Raw genomic sequence first — 22,287 nt, forward strand, 5'->3', positions numbered from 1 at the left:
TAACAATGTGGCTTCTGTTGATACCTGGGGCTCTGTCTTGCTCACACCCCCATTTGCGGTCTGGACTACACTCCATTCTTTTGGGCTGTCTCTGCATAGCCAACCCTAGTCTTCTCTCCAGGTCTGACCATTGAAGTATAAGTTTCAGTATTCAGACCCCACATGCACCAGGAGACACACATCTGGGGAATGGCTGGGGAATGCAGCCAGGTAGGTGGCAAGGACCATCTGTGCTGGTTTCTCTTTTCTGCCTCCCACAAGCTGGTTGCTATACTCTCTGAGCCTCTGGAGCTCACTATCTGTCCCAGCTGTTTTTAAGGCACATGAAAGGGGTCCCTAGGCTGAAGGAACCTTTCTTCTTGTATAGTTTCTTCCCAGGTGTGCAGGTCCCATCACGCTTTCATCCAACCCGGTTATGTGGTGATTTTTCTTGTAGCTTTGGTTGTATGAGGTCTTCTGCCAGCTTTCAGTAGATACTCTGTGAGAACTGTTCTACATGTAGATGTATTTTTGATGTATTTGTGGGAGGAAGTGAGCTCCACCTCCTTCTATCCTGCCATCATGATCTTGAGAAGCAGATTTCTTAATGTTCAGGAAAGAAGTTAGTAAAGAAATGGGTTCGCCCAGTGGAGTTCCATCATGGCACAGTGGAAATGAATCCAACTAGGAACCATAAGGTTGCGGGTTCAATCCCTGACCTTGCTCAGTGGTTAAGGATCCAGCGTTGCCTTGAGCTGTGGTGTAGGTTGCAGATGCGGCTCAGATCTGGTGTTGCTGTGGCGTAGGCTGGCAGCTGTAGCTCTGATTAGACCCCTGGCCTGGGAATCTCCATATGCCACGGATGCGGCCCTAAAAAGCAAAAAAATAAGAAAGAAATGGGGATGGCCAGAAATAACCCTTTTGTGCATTGGATTGGAATTGGGGGTATCTGTGGGAACTCCTTTGTCTCTTTCTATCATGCACACACACAGATAAACACACATATACATAAAATAAAAATTCCTTTTATTAAGTGAAGAAGGACTAAGGGAAATAATTGTTGCAGTCAAGATCTACTAATAAATACTAAAATTGGTGGGTAAAAGTTTGAGAAGAAACAGGATTATATGCATAATCTCAGATACAGTCCCAAAGATATTCATTAATTAAAATGGAAAAATTAGTGTAGAAACCTGGCAGAGACTACCTTAACCAAGTGATCAAGGTTAATATCACTAAAAATATTGACATCATATACCCCATCTCTGATATGACAGTGAGACAGTCACATCATTTCATTGGCATTCTTATTTAAAAATGCATGAACTTAATTATGAGGAAATAGCATACAAACTAGGGAACTTTATACAAAATAATCTTTACTCTCCAGAGGTGTCAAGATTAAACAGAGATTTAGGAACTGTCACAGATTGGAGGAGGGAAAGGCAACGTGAGAATCAAATGCAGTGTAGGATCCCGGAACAGAAAAGGGTTATTAGTATAAAAATTGGTGAAATTCAAATAAAGCCTATAGTTTAGTTTGTAGTTAATAATTTTACCATTGTTAATTTCTTAGTTTTGATGATTTTATCATACAAGATGTTAACAATAGGTGAAGCTGGGCAAAAGGTATGCAGCAACTTTCTGTAATATTTTTGAAACATATCTGTAAGTCTAAAACTATTTCAAAGTAAGAGCAGATTTTTGGGGGGGGGGGCACATCATGGCATACGGAAATTTCCAGGGCAGGGGCTGAATGTGAGCCACAGCTGTGACCTACAGCACATGTAGGACAACACTGGATCCATAACCCACTGTCCTGGGCTGGAGATTGAATCCATGCTGCCAAAGATACAATGCCAGGGGTATAAATAAGTTTTCCTTGATTTTTTTTTTTTTCCTTCAGAAAAATAATGTAAGCTTTAGAAATAAAAATTTCCAGGAAATAAAATTAGCAGTTAAAGGAATATGTTTTATTATTTTTAAGACTATAACTTTAAGTTGAGCCAGTGATGTACTATTCTAAAGCCTTAAAATGTCTTTAAGTAGTACTTTCTTAATTTGTAGGGGAAAACTCCACTCATTGATTTCTTCTTTGTATAAAAGTCCCCCCCCCAAGCAACGAGTATTACACATGTGTTTAATATTTCAGCAGTATTATGAATTTAGTCTTGTTGTTATGGGCACCTTGGAATTGAAACTACAATTTAAAATATTATTTCCCTGGAGAATATGTTCAGATTCTTAACAATTTGAACTTTTGGTTTATAACCCCATTTATAGATTGGAGACAAAAAAAATAATTTAAAAAAATTAGCTAATTTCACTACTCAAAAATAACTATTGTTAACACTTAGGTATCTAACTTACAGAATTTTTTTTCTGTACACCTGCTGTTTGTATGTTTCATGTTACATTTAATTTCTGAACCAGACACAAAATAGAGAAGAGGGGACGCAGAAAACATATTTCAAAAACAACCCTTTCTCTGTATTTCAGTTTTGTTTTGAGTTTATGCTTTTACCTTTCTTCTCCAAACACACTAATGTGGAGAAATAGAGACTAAAGAAAAAATATATGTGGAATCTTAGAAATGAGCCCAGTAAAAGAACCCTATTGAGAAAAATCCTTGACAAATAGCCATTTAATATGTGCTGGTAGCATTTCTTTTAGTTGACTGATTTTTATTTTGTTTTATTTATATATTATAAATATACAGATACTAAATACATTGTTTGAGATTAGATTAATTATACTCTCATACAACCAACAGTTTAAGATACAGAATGGTGATAATTTTAGGAATGGAATGGAACAGCTAGAGATGGAATGACAGTTGCTGAAGTATACCTCTTTGAATAAGTGTTTTATGTATTTTAAAATTAAAACTAAATCATAATGTATGAGGGATTGTCACTGAAATGAAAGGTAGCAGGAACAATGAACCCTGCTATAGTTTAGACACAACCACATTGATGGGAAAATTAGAACTGATATGGGTAACTTTCATACACAGCATTTTTTATTTATTTTTTTTATTATTTTTTATTTTTTTTGTCTTTTGTTGTTGTTGTTGTTGTTGCTATTTCTTGGGCCGCTCCCGCGGCATATGGAGGTTCCCAGGCCAGGGGTTGAATCGGAGCTGTAGCCACCGGCCTACACCAGAGCCACAGCAACGTGGGATCCGAGCCGCGTCTGCAACCTACACCACAGCTCACGGCAACGCCGGATTGTTAACCCACTGAGCAAGGGCAGGGACCGAACCCGCAACCTCATGGTTCCTAGTTGGATTCGTTAACCACTGCGCCACGACGGGAACTCCCATACACAGTATTTTAAGTGCATATCCTCCATCTGGTTGGGAGAAGGAAACTAGGCAAATCTTGAACTCTTCTTAATAGATTTATTTCATATTGGTATGGGTGTGTGACAGATCTGAAACTGTATGTTAAAGGATTGAGCAATGAGTAATGTTGATATTATTTGGAGTCAGGATCCTATCTATGAAAATATGGAAAGTTATGTAAGTGTGAAAGGTAAGAAAGAACCCTGTGTGGTCGGAAAGGAATTATTGATACTAATATGAAATAATTGTATGTTGTATGTGTGTCCCCTAGCTCCATCTGCCACAGGTTTCTAATTGTAATGAAACACCAGTAGTAATGAGCACAATGTAGCACTCAGACCTTGAATTCCTCAATAAAAGGAATAAGAGGAGGAGTGTCTCATTCTGATGTGGGACAGGGAACATAAAAGATAAGCCTTAGAAGACTTCGTACTTTCTGGTACAAAAGTGCTTTCGAAAAAGAGAAAAATATGAGCCTTGTCAAAAGGACATTGGAGCAAGCTTGGAGAAGCTCTCACTGGCCAAATCTGAAAGAATTTGTACATCAGTATAAAGGAAGTAGTGGATTATAATCCAATTAATAAAGTAGGAATTCATAATTTCCATAATAGATGAGGGATGGATGAAAAGGGAGAACTTTTCCTTACAATAGAATACCTGACCAATTAATGTGAAGGGAATGGTAGAGGTGGGGGAAAAAATCAGCATTTTGTAATTGTCATAGTGAAGATTGTTTTGAGCTATTATCTTCAGTGTTTGCTAGATCTAAGGGAAAAATTTGGTGAGCAGGATGTTTACATGGTTTTAAAGTATCTCTCCACAGATTGCTTGTTAGATTCAAGGTAGGAAACAGTAACTGTAACTATGCATGTTGGGTGGGGGGGAAACAACAACATTAATGGGTGATAAGAATTGGTAACACCAGTGAGGAAAGGATACCTTGTGTATCTCCAGATATGATGGCCTGGGAAGGACACAATGTCATTCTTGTGGTATTCTGGCCACAGAATCTAATCTTGAAGAAATGACAGGCAAGCACAAATGCAGTTACATTCTCTAAAATACCACTGTATGTTCTTCAAAAATGCCAGTATCATGAAAGACAAGGGTTGTGGGATTTTTCTAGATTAGAGGAGACTAATAGGACATGATAAGTCAGCATGATATGTGATTCTGAAGGGAGGGGGAAAACGTGTTTGTGAACATTATCTGTTTTTATTTTTTGCTTTTTTTAAGATATGAATAGGCAGAAGTCATATCTCATTTTAACTTTGTCATTTAATTTTAATTTAATTGCCTTACTAATAAGGTTTGATTTTAATGGTCATTTTTAGTTAGACTTATTATTTTAAAATAATTTTAGATTTGCAGATAATTTCACAATTAGTATTTTCCCCTATAATCTTCACCCAGTTCCGTTAGTATGTTACATAATACATTATCAAAACTAAAAAATCCAGGATTTCCTGTCATGGCTCAGTGGTTAATGAATCCGACTAGGAGCCATGAGGTTGCAGGTTTGATCCCTGGTCTCGCTCAGTGGGTTAAGGATCCAGCGTTGCCATGAACTGTGGTGTTGTGGCTCTGGCGTAGGCCAGCGGCTACAGCTCCAATTAGACCCCTAGCCTGGGAACCTCCACATGCCATGGATGTGGCCCTGGAAAAGACAAAAAAAACAAAAAACAAACAAACAAACAAAAAAAACCCAAAAATCTAAGAAATCAACATTGATTCAATACTATTAACTAAACTATGTACTTTATTCCGATTTTCCCAGTTTTTCCAGTATATCTTCTCTTTTCTGGAATCTAATCCAGGATACTGCACTGTATTTAGTATACCCACTTTTATATTAAGCTTTATCTTGGGCTAATTAAAAGCGTAGCTGTTTGGGAGTTCCCTTCGGAGTTCAGCAGAAACGAACCCAGCTAGTATCCATGAAGATGCAGCTTTGATCCCTGGCACTGCTCAGTGGGTTAAGGATCCAGCATTGCCAAGAGCTATGGTACAGGTCACAGATATGGCTTGGATCTGCTGTGGCTATGGCTTAGGCTGGAAGCTGTACCTCCTATTATACCCCTAGCTTGGGAACTTCATATGCTGTGGGTAAAAAGAAAAAAAAAAAAAAACCTTAAAAAAATTGTAGCTATTTAGGGAGTTCCCGTCGTGGCGCAGTGGTTAACGAATCTGACTAGGAACCGTGAAGTTTCGGGTTCGGTCCCTGCCCTTGCTCAGTGGGTTAAGGATCCGGCATTGCCGTGAGCTGTGGTGTAGGTTGCAGACAGCTCGGATCCCACGTTGCTGTGGCTCTGGCGTAGGCCGGCAGCTATAGCTCCGATTTGACCCCTAGCCTGGGAACCTCCACATGCCGCGGGAGCGGCCCAAGAAATGGCAAAAAGACCAAAAAAAAAAAAAAAAAAAATTGTAGCTATTTAATGTAAAACAATGAAATTGGGCCCTTAGAAAAATTAACTTAAAATGGGTCAAAGACCTAAATATCACAGTTTTAAAACTATAAAACTCTTAGAAGCAAAACATAGTAAATCTGCATGTCCTTAGTTTTATCAAAGGATTCTTAGATGTGACACCAAAAGCCTGAGCAACAAAAGAAATAAATTGTACTTCGTGAAAAATAAAACTTGTAGGAGGAATTCCTCTGTGGCTCAGTGAATTAAGGATCCAGTGTTGTCACTTCAGTGACTTAGGTTGCTGCTGTAGAACGGATATGATCCCTGGCCTGAGAACTGCCGCATGCCCTGGGTGTGGCCAAAAATAAATAAAAATAAACTTTCATGCTTCAAAATAGTGAAAAGACAACCTACAGAATAGGAGAAAACTTTGTAAATCATGTATCTGATAAGGGACTTGTGTCTAGAACATGTAAAGAACCCTTATAACTCAAAACTCAATTTAAAAATAGGCAAAGGGAGTTCCCGTCGTGGCGCAGTGGTTAACGAATCCGACTAGGAACCATGAGGTTGCGGGTTTGATCCTTGCCCTTGCTCAGTGGGTCAAGGTTTCGGCGTTGCCGTGAGCTGTGGTGTAGGTCGCAGACGCGGCTCAGACCCTGCATTGCTGTGGCTCTGGCGTAGGCTGGCAGCTACAGCTCCGATTCGACCCCTAGCCCGGGAACCTCCATATGCCGCGAGAGTGGCCCAAGAAATGGCAAAAAGACAAAATAAATAAATAAATAAATAAATAAATAATAAAAACAGGCAAAGGAGTTCCCGTCATGGTTCAGTGGTTAACAAACCGTCTAGCATCCATGAGGACTCGGGTTCAATCCCTGGCCTTGCTCAGTGGGTTAAGGATCCAGCATTACTGTGAGCTGTGGTGTGGGTGGCAGATGTGGCTTGAATTCTGAGTTGCTGTGGCTGTGGTGTAGGCTGGCAGCTACACCTCCAATTCAACCCCTAGCTTGGGAAGCTTCATATGCCGCAGGTGCGGCCCTAAAAAGACAAAAGACAAAATAAATGCCTAAAAATAGGCAAAGGATCTGAAGTGACATTCTCCAGGAAAGATGTACAAATGGCTAAGAAGCTCTTGAAAAGATGCTCAATATCATTAGTCACGATGTTAGTCATGATGTATGATATCATTACATATATGCTCAGTATCATTAGTCATGATATGTGATATGTAACCACATGTTACATGGTTCTGCTTACATATAATGTTTCTAGAGACTGGGCCAATCTCTAGAAACACAGAAAAGTGGATTAGTTGTTGCTTAGGGCTGAATGGTGGAGAAATAACTTAAGGATATAAGGTTTCTTTAATTTTTAAGTTTTTTTTTCTTTTTTTTTTTTTAGGGCCACACCTGCCGTATATGGAGGTTCCCAGGTTAGGGGTCGAATTGGAGCTGTAGCTGGCTGGCCTTCGCCACAGCCACAACAATGCCAGATCCAATCCACTTCTGCGACTTAGACCTCAGCTCACAGTAACACTGGATCTGTAACCCACTGAGTGAGGCCAGGGATCAAACCTGCGCCTCATGGATACTAGTCAGATTCCTTTGCTCTGAGCCACGATGGGAACTCTGGGGTTTCTTCTTTTTAATGGAGAAAAAATTTTATTGTGGTAAAATACACATGAAGTTTCCTACTTTAACCGTTTCTAAGTGAACAATTTGGAGTTTGTTTTTGAGGTGCAGAAAGTTCTGAATTTGACTCTAATGATGGTTGCATATATCTGTGTTCTAAAATGTCACTGAATTATATACATTAAAATTGGTGAATTGTATGGCATGTAAATTTATCTTACTTTAAAAAGAAAGGAATATGGCTGGCTAGACATGTTGATTCAAATAAAAGTTCTCAAAGATAGACAAGCAGATAGCATTTGGTGAAAAACAAATTTATATTCACAAGCAGGACTTATGTGGATAGGTCCACTACACACGTTACAATAAGTGGTACAAGTTTCCTATCCAATCCATTGGTAATGGAAATTGGAATGTACTTAGTTATTCCCAGGACCCATTTCTTTTTTGTAAGCCACTCTATTGAGATGTAATTTACATGTGTGCTGTCTTTTTTAACAAGTTTTTTGAAGTACAAATTATCATAAGTTCAGTTTTAGGTCCACATTTCAATGATTTTCAGTAAATACGAGTTTTACAGCCATCAGCATAATCTCATTTGGAATATTTTATCTTTAGGAACTCATGAAAATCTGAATTGAAGATGAGTTCTTCCAACAGATGATTTGAGTTGGTTCTGATCCTTTTAGTGAACTCATTTTAGATATTTTGCGCCTTTTCTCATGTACTTTCTTGATGCATATATTATGTTTGTTTTTTTGTGTGTGTTTTTGTTTTTTTTGGTCTTTTTGCCTTTTCTAGGGCCGCTTTCTCGGCATATGGAGGTTCCCAGGCTATGAGTCCAATCAGAGCCGTAGCCACCAGCCTACGCCAGAGCCACAGCAACGCGGGTCTGCAACCTACATCACAGCTCACGGCATCGCCGGATCGTCAAGGCCAGGGATCAAACCCTCATCCCCACCACACCACACCACAAAAACTCCCAACTTTTTAAAAATTGGTAAATTATGAAATGTTTTTCTAGTATCAAAATCTTTTACATTTCTGTAACTATAGTATACTTTATCTAAGTGAAAGATTCTTTTAATGCCCTGTAATATTTTTAAATTTTCATTTAGAATTCTCTTGTCTGTATTTGCAAGTGAAAGTGTTACCTGACTTTCTATTTTGTGTTGTTTGTGAGGCTTTAGTTATCATGTTATACTGCCTTCGTAAAATCAGTAGGATAGCTTTACTTTTTTTCTCCCCTTATATCTGGAAAAGTTCATACCGTAAAACTATTTTCCACTCAAAAGTTTCTTGTATTGCAGTTCCCGTTGTGGCTCAGTGGTTAATGAATCCAACTAGGAACCATGAGGTTTCGGGTTCAATCCCTGGCCTTGCTCAGTGTGTTAAGGATCCGGTGTTGTTGTGAGGTGTGGCTGTGAGCTGTGGTGCAGGTCGCAGGTGTGGCTCAGATCCCACGTTGCTGTGGCTTTGGCGTAAGCCGGTGGCCACAGCTCTGATTGGACCCTTAGCCTGGGAACCTCCATATGCTTCGGGTGCAGCACTAGAAAAGACCAAAAAAAAAAAAAAAGGCATTTTGTTTTGTTCCTCGGTGTGTGGAAGTTCCCAGGCTAAGGGTCAAATCCAAGCTGCATTTGTGACCTATGCCATACCTTGTGGCAACGCCACCAATTCCTTAACCCACTGAGTGAGGCCAGGAATCGAACCAGCATTCTCACAGATGCTATGTTGGGTTTTTAACGCACTGAACCACAACGGGAACTCTTCAAAAGTATTTTTAAATTATTCATTGGTATTCATTTTCTTCCATAGATCAATTTTAGTAATTTATTCCTTACTAGAAAATTGTCCATTTCATTGTAATTTCAGAAATGATTAGCATAGTTTGTACATACTAAGGCTCGTTTTTGTCTCTTTGCTATAGTGCTCTTCAAATTTGTTTTTTCCCCTTAACTAGATTCTCAAAGTAAACCTGCTTTGTATTTTTTTCCAAAGTAGCAGCTCCTGGATAACTTGATGAGTTTTATTATATGGTTATTGGGTTTTATTTTTGATTTTAAGTATTCTTTAAAGGCAGTTTCAATGTCCTTTTTTGACATAGTAGTCTATAAATGCTTTTATTCTCAGAGAAATTATTATATAGATTTAATCTGTTAATTTTTACAAAAGTCCTTTCTTTGTTTTTTCTAGGCACGAGATGTGCGCACCAATGAAGTGGTGGCTATCAAGAAAATGTCTTATAGTGGAAAGCAGTCCACTGAGGTAGGTGAAATACATACATTCTTATTGACAAGTTAGAAAAAGACATACTTTTTTTTAATTTTATTAAAGTATAGTTGATTTATAGTGTTGTCAGTTTCTGCTGTACTCAGAATGACCCAGTAATACATATGTGTGTAGGTACATATATGTCATACATATGTTATGATACGTCCTTTTTCTCATATTATCTTCTATCATGTTCTATCCCAAGAGATTGGCTATAGTTCCCTGTACCATACAGTTGGAGACATACTATTGTTAATTGAGGATACCTGGGAATTTTTTCAAAAAAGTGTAATATACATAAAAGTTTACAAATATTGGAGTTCTCTTATGGTGCAGAAGGTTGGGGATCTGGCATTGTCACTGCAGCAGCTTCAGTTTTTACTGTGGCATTGGTTCAGTCTCTGCTCCAGGAACTTCAACATGCTTCAGGCACAGCCAAAAAAAAAAAGAAAAGGTACACAAATATGAAGTATGTATCTCAGTGTATTTTCTTTCACAAACCGAGTGTACCTTGTACCTGGAGTGTACCTTGTACCTGGAGCCATAAAGAGCACATTATTAGCATCTTAAATCCTCCCAACTTGTCTCCCCAGGCTTTAATTTTTTACCTGGGATACATTTTTAAACTGATAGATATATTACTCTGTCATAGAAGGATTTATCACTTTCTAAGAAAGTAAACTGGAATAAGATGGATTTAACATTAAAGTATATTGGATATAATTAATGATTTGGAAATTGTTTAAGGAATGTTTTAAATAATCAACAGACAATAGATACCTAGTCTGAAAAATCATAAAATTAATGGTACTACACTAGCTCTGCTTAGTTTGATGTCAGAGAATGTTTTGCCTATATTCTCTTCTAGGAGTTGTAAGGTGCCATCTCTTATGTTTGTTTTTAGCTATGTTGAGTTTATTTGCGTGCATGCTATGATGTGTTCTAGTTTCATTGATTTACTTGCAGCTTCCAGTTTTGCCAGCACCACTTACTGAAGAAACTATTTCCCATTTTATATTGTTATCTCTTTTGTTGAAGATTAATTGACCATAGGTGTTTGGGTTTATTTCTGGGCTCTCTGTTCTGTTCCATTGGTCCATATATTTGTTTTTGTACCAGAACCACACTGTCTTGGTTATTGTAGCTTTGTAGCATTATCTCAAGTCTGGGAGAGTTATACCTCCTGCTCTGTTTTGTTTTTTGTTTTCCTAAGGATTGCTTTGGCAATTCTGGGTCTTTGATGGTTACATATAAATTTTTGGATTATTTGTTTTAGTTCTGTGAAAAATGTTATGAGTGGTTTGATAGGGATTGCATTAAATCTATTGATTGCTTTGGGTAGTATGGCCATTTTACAATATTAATTCTTCCAATCATGAGATATTTTTCCATTTCCATTTCTTTTTTTTTTAATTAATTTTTTCTATCTTTCCATTTCTTTGAATCCACTTTAATTTCCTTTATCATTGTTTTATAATTCTCAGCATATGAGTCTTTCACTTCTGTGGTCAGGTTTATTCCTAGGTATTTTATTTTGGGGGGTACGATTTTAAAAGGCATTGTTTTTTTATATTCCTTTTCTGATATTTCATGGCAAGTATATAGAAGTGCCACTGATTTCTTGTATCCTGCGACTGCTGAATTCGTTCATCAGTTTGTGTAGTTTTTGTGTAGAGTCCTTATGGTTTTCTCTACATATATAGATAATATGTCATCTGAATATAACAACAGTTTTAACTCTTCCTTTCCAATTCAGATATTATTTATGTGTTTATTTATTTAGTCTTCTTTTTTTTTAGGGCTGCACCCGTGGCATATGGAGATTCCCAGGATAGGGGTTAAATTGGAGCTGTAGCTGCTGGTCTATGCCGTGTCCATAGCAATGCCAGATACAAGCTGCGTTTGCAACCTATGCCACAGCTCATTTTAAAGCCAGATCCTTAACCCACTAGTCAGGTTCGTTACTGCTGAGCCATAATGGGAACTCATGGATACCTTTTTTTTCTTTCTTCTCTCAGATTGCTGTGGCCTGGACAGTATATTTTATTTAGTTGAATTAATTTATTTTATGAAACATAGTCTACTAGGTTTTTTTTTTTCTTTTATGGCTGCATTTGCAGCATATGAAAGTTCCCAGGCCAGGGATAGAATTTATTTTATGAAACATAGTCTACTAGGTTTTTTTTTCTTTTATGGCTACATTTGCAGCATATGAAAGTTCCCAGGCCAAGGATAGAATCCCCGCTGCTGTTGTGACCTACGCAATAGCTGCAGCAATGCTGAATCCTTTAAACCACTGTGATAGGCCAGGGATCGAACCTGAGCTGCTGCACTCAGATTCTTAACCTGCAGTGGCACAGCAAGGAACTCCTGGTATCTTTTTTTTTTTTAGAGCCGCACCCCCAGCACATGGAGGTTTCCAGGTTAGGGAGCTTCCAGTCGATTTGGAGCTGCAGCTGCCAGCCTACACCACAGCCATAGCAGCACGAGATCCTTAACCCACTGAGCAAGGCCACATCCTCATGGATCCTAGTCGGGTTCATTACCACTGAGCCACAATGGGAACTCGTCCTAGCCTACTTATTAAAACTAGTATTTGGAGTTCTCTGGTGGCTCAGTGGGTTAAGGATTCAGTGTTATCACTGTTGTGGCTCAGGTTACGGCTGTGGTATGAGTTCAGTCCCTAGCCTGGCAACTTACTTATACCACAGGAATGGCCAATAAATAAATAAGTAAAACTAGTATCTAGCAATCTTTTTTTGGGGGGGGGGGTTGCTATTTAGGGCTGCACATGCAGCATATGGAATTTCCCAGGCTAGGAGTTGAATCTTAGATACAGCTGCCAGCCTGTGCCACAGCCACAGCCACGCTGGATCTGAGCCGAATCTGCGACCTACACCACAGCTCATGGCAATGCTGGACCCCCCGACCCACTGAGCAAAGCCAGAAATCAGACTTTCGTCTTTGTGGATACTGGTTGGATTTGTTTCCACTGCACCGCAGTGGGAACGCCCATCTTTAATTTTTTAATGTAGTTATTTTTAATTGTGGTAAAATACACACATAACAAAATTTACACATAACATCTTAATTATTTTTAATTCTACAGTTCATTGGAATTAAAAACATTCACATTGTTTTGCAACCATCACCATCATTCATCTCCAGAACTCTTTTCATCTTGAAAAACTGAAATTCTTTATCCATTACAATAACTCCCCATTCCCACCTCTCCTCAGCCCCTGGAAATCACGGTCGTGCTCTTTGTCTCTATAAATTTGACTACTTTCAGTATCTCATATAAGTGAAATTATGCGGTATTTGTCCTTTCATTACTGGTTTATTTCACCTAACATAATGTCTTCAGAGTTCACCCATGTTGCAGGATATGTCATAATTGTCATCATTTTTTAGGCTGAGTTTTGTGTGTATGTGTGTAAATTACCACATTTTGTTCATCCATCCAGTGATCTGTCAATGGATGTTTAGGTTTCTTCTGCCTCTTGGTTATTGTGAATTACGCTGCTATGAACAAGTGCTAAAAACTTTTTTGAGTCTCTAGTTTCAGTTTTTTTTTTTGTCTTTTGTTGTTGTTGTTATTGTTGCTATTTCTTGGGTCGCTCCCGCGGCATATGGAGGTTCCCAGGCCAGGGGTTGAATCGGAGCTGTAGCCACCGGCCTACACCAGAGCCACAGCAACGTGGGATCCGAGCCGTGTCTGCAACCTACACCACAGCTCACGGCAACGCCAGATCGTTAACCCACTGAGCAAGGCCAGGGACCGAACCCTCAACCTCATGGTTCCTAGTCGGATTCGTTAACCACTGCGCCACGACGGGAACTCCTAGTTTCAGTTCTTTAGGTATATATGCCCAGAGTTAGAATTGCTGGCTCAGTCTTAATTTTTAAAGATTTTGATTTTTTTCTTTTCTTTTTTTTTTTTTTTGTCTTTTCCAGGGCTGCACCCACGACATATGGAGGTTCCCAGGGTAGGCGTCTAGTCGGAGCTGTAGCCACCACCCTGCACCATAGCCACAGCAACACCGGATCCAAGCTGTGTCTGCAACCTACACTGCAGCTCACGGCAACGCCGGATCCCTAACCCACTGAGCAAGGCCAGGGATCGAACCTGCAACCTCTGGTTCCTGGTCAGATTTGTTAACCACTGAGCCACAACAGGAACTCCGATTTTTTCTTTTTTTTAGAACTTTTTATTTTATAAGGTAAATCTTGTTTTTGTGATGATGATACTATAGGTTAACACTATTATATTTATATCCCTCTTCCATTATTTTGTTATCTAAAAAACTCAGTTTCTTACAGGGATATTCTCATTTTATTTTCCTTCTAGAATGAGCTGTAGAACTGGCTTTCATACTTGTATTATGTTGGAGCCTAGAACAAAAAGTTTCATTTAGGGCATCATCTCTTCACATCTAACATTAATGTCCTCAGTGAAAGTTTTTTACATTGAAAAATGTGGAATTTTAGCTTATTTTGAAAGTTTGCCTTCTATGTCTTTGAAATTTTAACACCATGAAACATTTTCAGATTTTAGGATCTTATCTCTTACACATTTTATATAAAACATTGTGAACATATTTTGCTGTATTTTGTTGAGGGCTTGTGAAATAATGTAGGAGACATATCACTTGTATTCTAATACAAACCATTTTCTAAAACTTTTCTACTATGCTAATTCCCTTGCTTTGAAATGTAACCTAAGGCAGTGGTAAAGCTTGAAATAACTAAAACAAGGACAAAAAAATAGATTCCTGGTTCCTATCCCATACATACTAGGCCTCCAGAATCTCTGGGTATGGATCCAAGGACCTGGGTCCTCTGGGTTCTTCTTAAGAGTAGCTATTTTTGGGGGGGAGGGTTGTTGTGGCTCAGCAGGTTAAGGACCAGATGTTGTCTGTGTGAGGATTCAAGTTTGATCCCTGACTTTGCTCAGTGGTTTAAGGATCTAGCATTGCTGCAAGCTGTGGTGTAGGTCACAGATGTGACTTGGATACAGTGTTGCTGTGGCTATGGCATAGACCCCAGCTGCAGCTCCAATTCAACCCTGGCCCAGGAACTTCCATGTGCTGCAGGTGCAGCTGTAAAAAGGAAAAAAAAATAGAGTAACTATGTTTAGGACATGACCTAAGTGTCTAAGGTTGTGTGGAGTAGCTTATGGCTGAAGGTTTATCTGTATTTCCTGGTAGGTGTCTATGAGGAAGGCAGTTAGTAAAATATTTTCATACTTTTATTTTTTGTGAACTTTCCCATGTGATAACTAATTACTTTCTAGCATTTTATTTCAGAAAGTGTGCTTTTATGGGTTTAGATCTTTGAGTTTAAAAAGCAAACAAAGCCTAAAATTCCTGCTGTGGTATAGTGGGTTAAGAATGTGACTGTAGCGGCTCAGATCTCTGTGGAGGTGCAGGTTCAATCCCAGGCTTGGTGCAGTGGGTTAAAAGATTTATGCAGCGTTGCTGTGAGCTGTGGTGTACGTAACAGACCCGGCTCGGATCTGGTGTTTCTGTGGCTGTGGCTGTGGCCTAGGCTGGCAGCTTGTGGGTTCGATTCAGTCCCTAGCCCGGGAACATCCATATGCCATGGGTGCAGCCCTAAAAAGCCAAAAAAAAAAAAAAGTATCTGGTGTCACGCAGCAGTGGTACAGGTCACAGGTGTAGCTCAGATTCAGTCTCTGGCATGGGAACTTCCTTATCTGTGGATGTTGCCTTTTTTTTTTTTTTTTTTTTAAAGGCAAACAAAGCCTTAACATTTGGTAGAAAACATAAACCAAAGCACAATAAATAGGTGGGCATGTAAATTATACATCAAAAAGCAGCAAATAAGAAAGGGAAGTTGAATGAGCTTCTGAAGAAAAATAACTAAATATGTTATATAGTTTTCATCAGCATGTTTGGTGTGTGGTTATAAAATTTAACAAGACTTATTGATAAGTTTTACTAAACTAAAATTTGTCCTACCTTGAATGAAAAATTTTATAAAGTATGTATTGGAGTTATAAACTGTATGAACCTAATTTTTAAATGTATAATTTTGATACTTAAATATTATAAAGTTCTATGTTCTCAATAACCCTTCTTAATCTAGTACTTTTTTTCTTATATAATTTTCTAAGGGAAAGCAATTGTTCCTAATTTTTTCCTATATTTTTTCTTCTCCCCACAGAAATGGCAGGATATTATTAAGGAAGTCAAGTTTCTGCAAAGAATAAAACATCCCAACAGTATAGAATATAAAGGTTGCTATTTACGCGAGCACACAGCATGGGTAGGTACATGCTTTTCCCTTGCTGTAATTTTAGTTTTCATTTAGAATTAAAGATTTTAAGAATATCTCAATATGGTTGTGTAAGGGCATGCAAAAACACCTTGAAATGTTAATTCATACTGAGAGGAAGAGCAACTTTTTAAAAAACTCCTCTGCAATAAGAGATAATAGGACTTTTGCAAGTTACTCTAGAGATTTAGCTGATCTTTATGTACATGGTACAGTGTTCTCTGACAGTTTTTTGCAGTATCATTCTTCAAATGATTTATCAAACATTGTGAAGGAGTTCCCTTGTAACAGGCTAAGGTTGTCAGTGCAGCAGCTTGTGTCACTGCTATGGTTTGAGTTTGATCCTTGTCCTGGGAACTTACACATGCTGTGTGCATGTCCCCCCCCCCCCCCCCCCAAAAAAAAAACCCACAAGTGCAAATAACACACAAAACATGTGAAAACAGTGTTACTTAGGGGTGAAACTTAGCATGTCTTTTTGACATAAATGTATTGTAATCTGTTTAACCAGGAAGATCTTGGTGAAGTCCTGATGGGTCCTGGTGAAATTTGAACTGGCTGTGATTCCTTGACTGAATAATACTAACGGTAGAGAATTGAGAAATGTTACTATTAGAAGTGGGGGTTAATTGGAGTTTCTCTTGTTGCTCAGCAGTAACAAACCCAGCTAGTATCCATGAGGATGTGGATTCAATCCCTGGCCCTGCTTAGTGGGTTAAGGACTCGACCTTGCCGTGAGCTGTGGTATAGGTTGCAGAAACGGCTCAGATCTCATGTGGCTGTGGCTGTGGCATAGGTCAGCTGCTGCAGCTCCAGTTCAACCCCTGGCCTGGGAATTTCCATGTGCCATGGGTGTGGCCCTAAAAAACAAACAAAAAAATGGGAATTAATTTTGTCCCTTTCTTACCATTGAGGTAACAATTTAGTAAACTCCTTGCAATAGGAGATAATACTTGCAATAAGATAATACTGTAGTGATGTGGGCTTAATATCTGTATCCTTTAGAGAAAGACTAAATTTTCTTTAAAGCGGAATGATCCCATAAGTAATTTAATAAATCGCAGCTGATTATCATTTTAGTATACAGAACTTAGATTTAGATTTGTAATGTTTGGTGCATTTTTATCCAGTTTTATTTTGGTAGTGGCAGTGGTACTCCTAAATACAAGACTGTGGTTAAAGAAAACACAGTAACATCCGGGAGATTACCTCTCTGTCTCTCAAGCATCTCCATTTGTAAAATAAGGATAATAGTAGGACCTACTTTATAAGTTAGTTGTGAGTATTAAATTAGTTAATGTATAGAAAATACCTGGCACATAGCTGGTGCCCTTTGTTTGCTTTAACTGTAACCTGCAGATAGTTCCAGAAGACAGTTTTCTAATTCCTAGAAATTATCAGTATTGCTACTACAGACGAATAGCAACAGAATATGTATATTCCTGTGTAATTTTAGTAGTAGTTATATATGAAAAATATGTATCTTATACAAATGATTATATGTTGGTATTATAAAATTAATGTTATCATTTGGTCAACTTTATGTGTTTAAATTTCCAAATACATAAAAATTCATTTCTTAAGGTAAATGGTGACTGGGGTTTGTTTTACTTCAAACCATCTTTTTTTTTTCTTTCTTTGCTTTTTTTAGGTCTGCACCCACGGCATATGGAGGTTTCCAGGCTAGGGGTCCAATAGAGCTACAGCTGCCGGCCACAGCCACAGCAACATCAGATCCGAGCCATGTCTGCGACCTACACCACAGCTCATGGCAACACCGGATCCTTAACCCACTGAGCGAGGCCAGGGATCGAACCTGCAACCTCATGGTTCCTAGTCGAATTTGTCTCTGCTGTGCCACGACGGGAACTCTCCAAACCATCTTCGTGATTTCCTTGGTGAATTTATCCTATCTCAAATACAATCTTTTTAATAATGTATTTTAATGCTTTTATTATTTTTTTTCCCATGTAGCTTGTAATGGAATATTGTTTAGGATCAGCTTCAGATTTACTAGAAGGTAGGTTTCCTTTAATTATCAAGAGAAAAAGTATTATCAAAAAGGCTTCAGTAAGAGATTTCTTAGTGTACAAATTTTCTAGAAAGAATAAAAACCTAAACTTGGCTATATTCTCAGTGCAGTATGCTCTGGCTTCATTAAATATTATGTAATAACATTAAAAAGATGATTTTTTTTCTCATGACTTAAGCATTTTTCTTCATTCTTCAGCATTTAGTTTGAACTGTTCCTTCTCTTCAGGATGAGGAAAGGGAGAAGTTTTCTTTTATTACTTTTGTTTTTATAATCACCAAATAATTGTTTGATGTTAGCTTAGAGGAAAATTAGTTGTGCACTATACTTTAACAGCTGTATACAACTGTCATCTAGTAAAATTCAATAATTTTATTATCTTGAGAAGCAAATCTCTTCTTGCTAAATGTTTTTAAAAATTGCCCCACATATATGATAAGTATATTTATCTTTAAACAAAAATGTTCTATATAATGATTTCCAAATAACTTTTATTTCAAGTTCACAAAAAGCCATTACAAGAAGTGGAAATAGCAGCAATTACACATGGTGCTCTCCAGGGATTAGCCTACTTACATTCTCATACCATGATCCATAGGTAAGCACTGGAAAATTATTATATATTAATAAGCAAGTGACTTGTTGCATTTATCAACTGTGGAACTTATTAACCTTTACATGTTTGTTGGTTATAGCCAAGTAAAAGCATTTCAGAATCTTAACTCATATTTTTTAGATTGTCCATGTTAAAAAGAACATACTAGTACATTTGATCTCTTTGTTTAGGATAAATTTTATCTTTGTCTGCACATGCTGCTGGACTTTCTGAAGTATGGGCATACCTCATTTTGTTGTGCTCTGCTTTATTTTTATTGCACTTCACAGAGAACTTGTTTTTTACAAATTCAATGTTTGTGGCAGTACAGTGTCAAGCAAATCTCTTGGTGGCACTTTGTGTTTCACATTTTAGCAGTCTCGCAATATTTCAAATTTTCTCATCATTCTGTTTGTTATGGTGAGCTGCTGTCAGTGATCTTTGATGTTACCATTGTGATTGTTTTGACATTTTTAAGCAATAAAATATTTTAAAATTAAGGTATGTACATTGTTTTTTTAGAGTTAATGCTATTGGTCACTTAATAGCCTACAATATAGTGTAAACATAAATTTTGTACTAAGAAACCAAAAAACTCTACTACTTGCTTTATTGCCATATTCCCTTTATCAGGGGTGGAATCAAACCTATAATATTTCTAAGGTATGCCTGTATGTTCACTTTATAGATTTGTGGTAGGGATTTAAGTGTAGAATCTTTTAATTTGGGGAATGGAAAGGACATTAGGGATTTTGTAGCCTTACTTTTTTCATTTTAGCAATGAAGAGGCTAATGCCCTAATTTGTGTGTCTAATGTCTCAAAGTTTACAAAGCAACGTAAATTTAGACTAGAACTTAAACCTAAATCTTTTGTCTCCCTGATAACTGAGAATGTCAGATTTATTCCCTTGATTCCATGATGCAGATAAATAAGATACTCTTTATGCTTTTGAGTATTAATCCTTGATGATCCTTGGCAGTGAATAATAACTTTAAGCCATTTTATAATGCATTCTTTTTTTTTAGGGCCACACGTGCAACATACGGAAATTCCCAGGCTAGGGGTCGAATTGGTATTGCAGCTGCTTGCCTACAAAAGCTCACAGCAATGCCAGATCCTTAACTCACTGAGCAAAGCCAGGGTTTGAACCCACATCCTTATGGTTGCTGATCAGATTTGTTACCTCTGAGCCACAACGGGAATGCCAGCATTTTTTGATTATATGTATGTATCAGGCAATACATATTAAACTATATATAGTAGTCAATTTTGAGTTAAATGTTTTTTGGGTTTTTTTTGATGATTGTAAGGTCTAAGGAAAATTCACATTCTAGTAAATAAGTGAATATAAGATTTGGAATTAGAACCTAAAATCTTCTGAATTTCAAAGTACCTCTTCATTTTTAAAAAGTAAATGCAGGAAAATAGATTAACTTATTATTTTACCCATTATAATACATAGTAAGAATTGATAAGTGCTTGGGAACGTAGTTTTTCTATTTTAGAAAAGTTAATTATATGTTATGGTGCCCAGTGGATATAAAATTCCATTATATAAATGGATAAAAAATATAAAAATTCCATTATATAAATGGATAAAAAAATTCCATAATTTTGTGGGACCATTGATACTACATTATCCATATGTTTCAGTTTTCATTTCATTTTTAGTTAGGAAAATTATGCTAAGGTTTGCACATGATACGAATGATCCTTTTTAAAAATTGGAAGGCAAGAAATTTTTTTCTCTTTTTTTTTACATTAAATAAGGTATTCAGAAATCTTAGAATTATGAAGGAGTAGTCAGCTATTTAAATTTAATTTTTAAAGCCATTATTTATACCAATAAACAAGACCTCTGCTGTAGACTGTACACTCCAATCACCTGATTTTCTTTCTCTTCTTTTCTTTTACTTTTTTTTTTTTCTTCCCGCTTTTTAGGGCCGTACCTGTGGCATATGGAGGCTCCCAGGCTAGGGGTCTAATCAGAGCTATAGCTGCCAGCCTACGCCACAGCCACAGCAACGCCAGATCTGAGCTGCAGTCTGTGACCTACACCCCAGTTCACAGCAACGCCGGATCCTTAACCCACTGAGGGAGGCCAGGGATTGAACCTGTGTCCTCATGGATGCTAGTTAGATTCGTTTTCACTGAGCCACGATGGGAACTCCTATTTTGTCTTTTCTTTTACAAAATTGTTACTATATATGAATTCTTTATTTTTTGTTTTCTAATTTGGATCTTATTTCTCATCCCAATTGAGAGATTACGCTAGGACTTAATTTTTTAAAAATTTTTTCCCTGTTTTACAAATTTTTACTTGATTTTTATCATTTTTCTACACAATCAAATGGAGGAAAAAGAAATAATTTTCTGTGTTCCTTAAACCCAGAGATATCAAAGCAGGAAATATCCTTCTCACAGAGCCAGGCCAGGTGAAACTTGCTGACTTTGGATCTGCTTCCATGGCATCTCCTGCCAATTCTTTTGTGGGAACGCCATATTGGTAAGAACAATCTTGACTGGATTTTATTCTCATTATTGAAATAGGCACTGTGTGGTTGTGCATTTTTAAGATTTCTTATCCTTTGCCTGAAAATATAGTGTTTATTTTGTACACTAACTTTTAAGCATTATAGTTAAGTTCAAATAGAGATTTGGAATGCTCCCCTTATATCCCCCTTTATAAAAAATTTGTCCCCCCTCCACATATTTTCTTTCGTTTTATTATCTGCATCATACACTGGGTGTGGGAGTGAAAAACATTCAATAAAAATTCAGGTGGGTAGAAGATAGAAATGCTAAGTGGAAATTTGTGTATTTTCTTTAGATTTACATTTACTATATATCATTAATCTTTAAACTAATAGTACCTGAAAACTGGTAGTGTTAGTGCCACTATGGGCATTCCAGATCTCCTGTGTGTGTGTGTGTATAATTTTTTGTTGTTGTTTTAGGGCCGCAGGTGCAGCAGTATGGGAGTTCCCAGGCTAGGGGTTGTATAGGAGCTGCAGCTGCCGACCTTCACCTTAGCCACAGCAACACCAGATCCTTAAGCCAGGGATTAAGCCCGCATGCTCATGGATACTAATTGGGTTCGTTACCACTGAGCCACGATGGGAACTCCTATAAAAATTCTTATGTCCAGATATATTGTCTGGGATTCACACAGATGTTCTCCATGTAGATGGTCACTACATTTTTTAAAAATAGCATTTTTTTTAAACTTAATGTAAATGACACTTTCTTTTTTAGGATGGCCCCAGAAGTAATTTTAGCCATGGATGAAGGACAGTACGATGGCAAAGTAGATGTATGGTCTCTTGGTATAACATGTATTGAACTAGGTAAGCATGTTCCTTATTAGAATATAGTTAAGTTTTGATCAATGTTTTACCTCAATTTCTATATCAAATTATAGTTTTTTATTTTTTATGTTGGTTACTAAGGGGAACAACATATCTAAGTTTTCACTTTTGTTATCTGGTAGTTTTATATGTGTATTAGTTTAGGTATATTTGTTCTGCTAAATTAGGTCTAAAATAATTTTCCACTATAATATTAATTAAGTTTGAGATATCTGTGTCTTAATGAGTATTTGTTAAACACTTGGAATGTATGTTTAATTACTAGATTTACCATCTATAGAAGAGTCTTTGAAACATTCATGAATTACTAACCTTTACCTAGGATATTTACTGCTTTGAGTTAGATATGAGAA

General features: G+C 37.4%; 1 protein-coding gene across 2 annotated transcripts in view; it reads left to right on the forward strand.

Moving 5' to 3' along the window:
* TAOK1 (TAO kinase 1) overlaps positions 1 to 22,287 on the forward strand; it is a 150,513-nt gene that overhangs the window by 72,972 nt on the left and 55,254 nt on the right. Inside the window, exons 3-8 of one of the 2 annotated variants that reach the window (XM_047756604.1) lie at positions 9,564 to 9,635; positions 15,828 to 15,929; positions 17,913 to 17,958; positions 18,472 to 18,568; positions 20,959 to 21,072; positions 21,822 to 21,913. In XM_047756604.1, the coding sequence (XP_047612560.1) occupies positions 9,564 to 9,635; positions 15,828 to 15,929; positions 17,913 to 17,958; positions 18,472 to 18,568; positions 20,959 to 21,072; positions 21,822 to 21,913 (523 nt within the window). Of the gene's footprint in view, positions 1 to 9,563; positions 9,636 to 15,827; positions 15,930 to 17,912; positions 17,959 to 18,471; positions 18,569 to 20,958; positions 21,073 to 21,821; positions 21,914 to 22,287 lie in introns of those variants that run through there. The other variant, XM_047756605.1, reaches the window with a different exon arrangement.

Source organism: Phacochoerus africanus, chromosome 14, assembly GCF_016906955.1.
Source record: "Phacochoerus africanus isolate WHEZ1 chromosome 14, ROS_Pafr_v1, whole genome shotgun sequence".
NCBI classification, from domain to species: domain Eukaryota; kingdom Metazoa; phylum Chordata; class Mammalia; order Artiodactyla; family Suidae; genus Phacochoerus; species Phacochoerus africanus.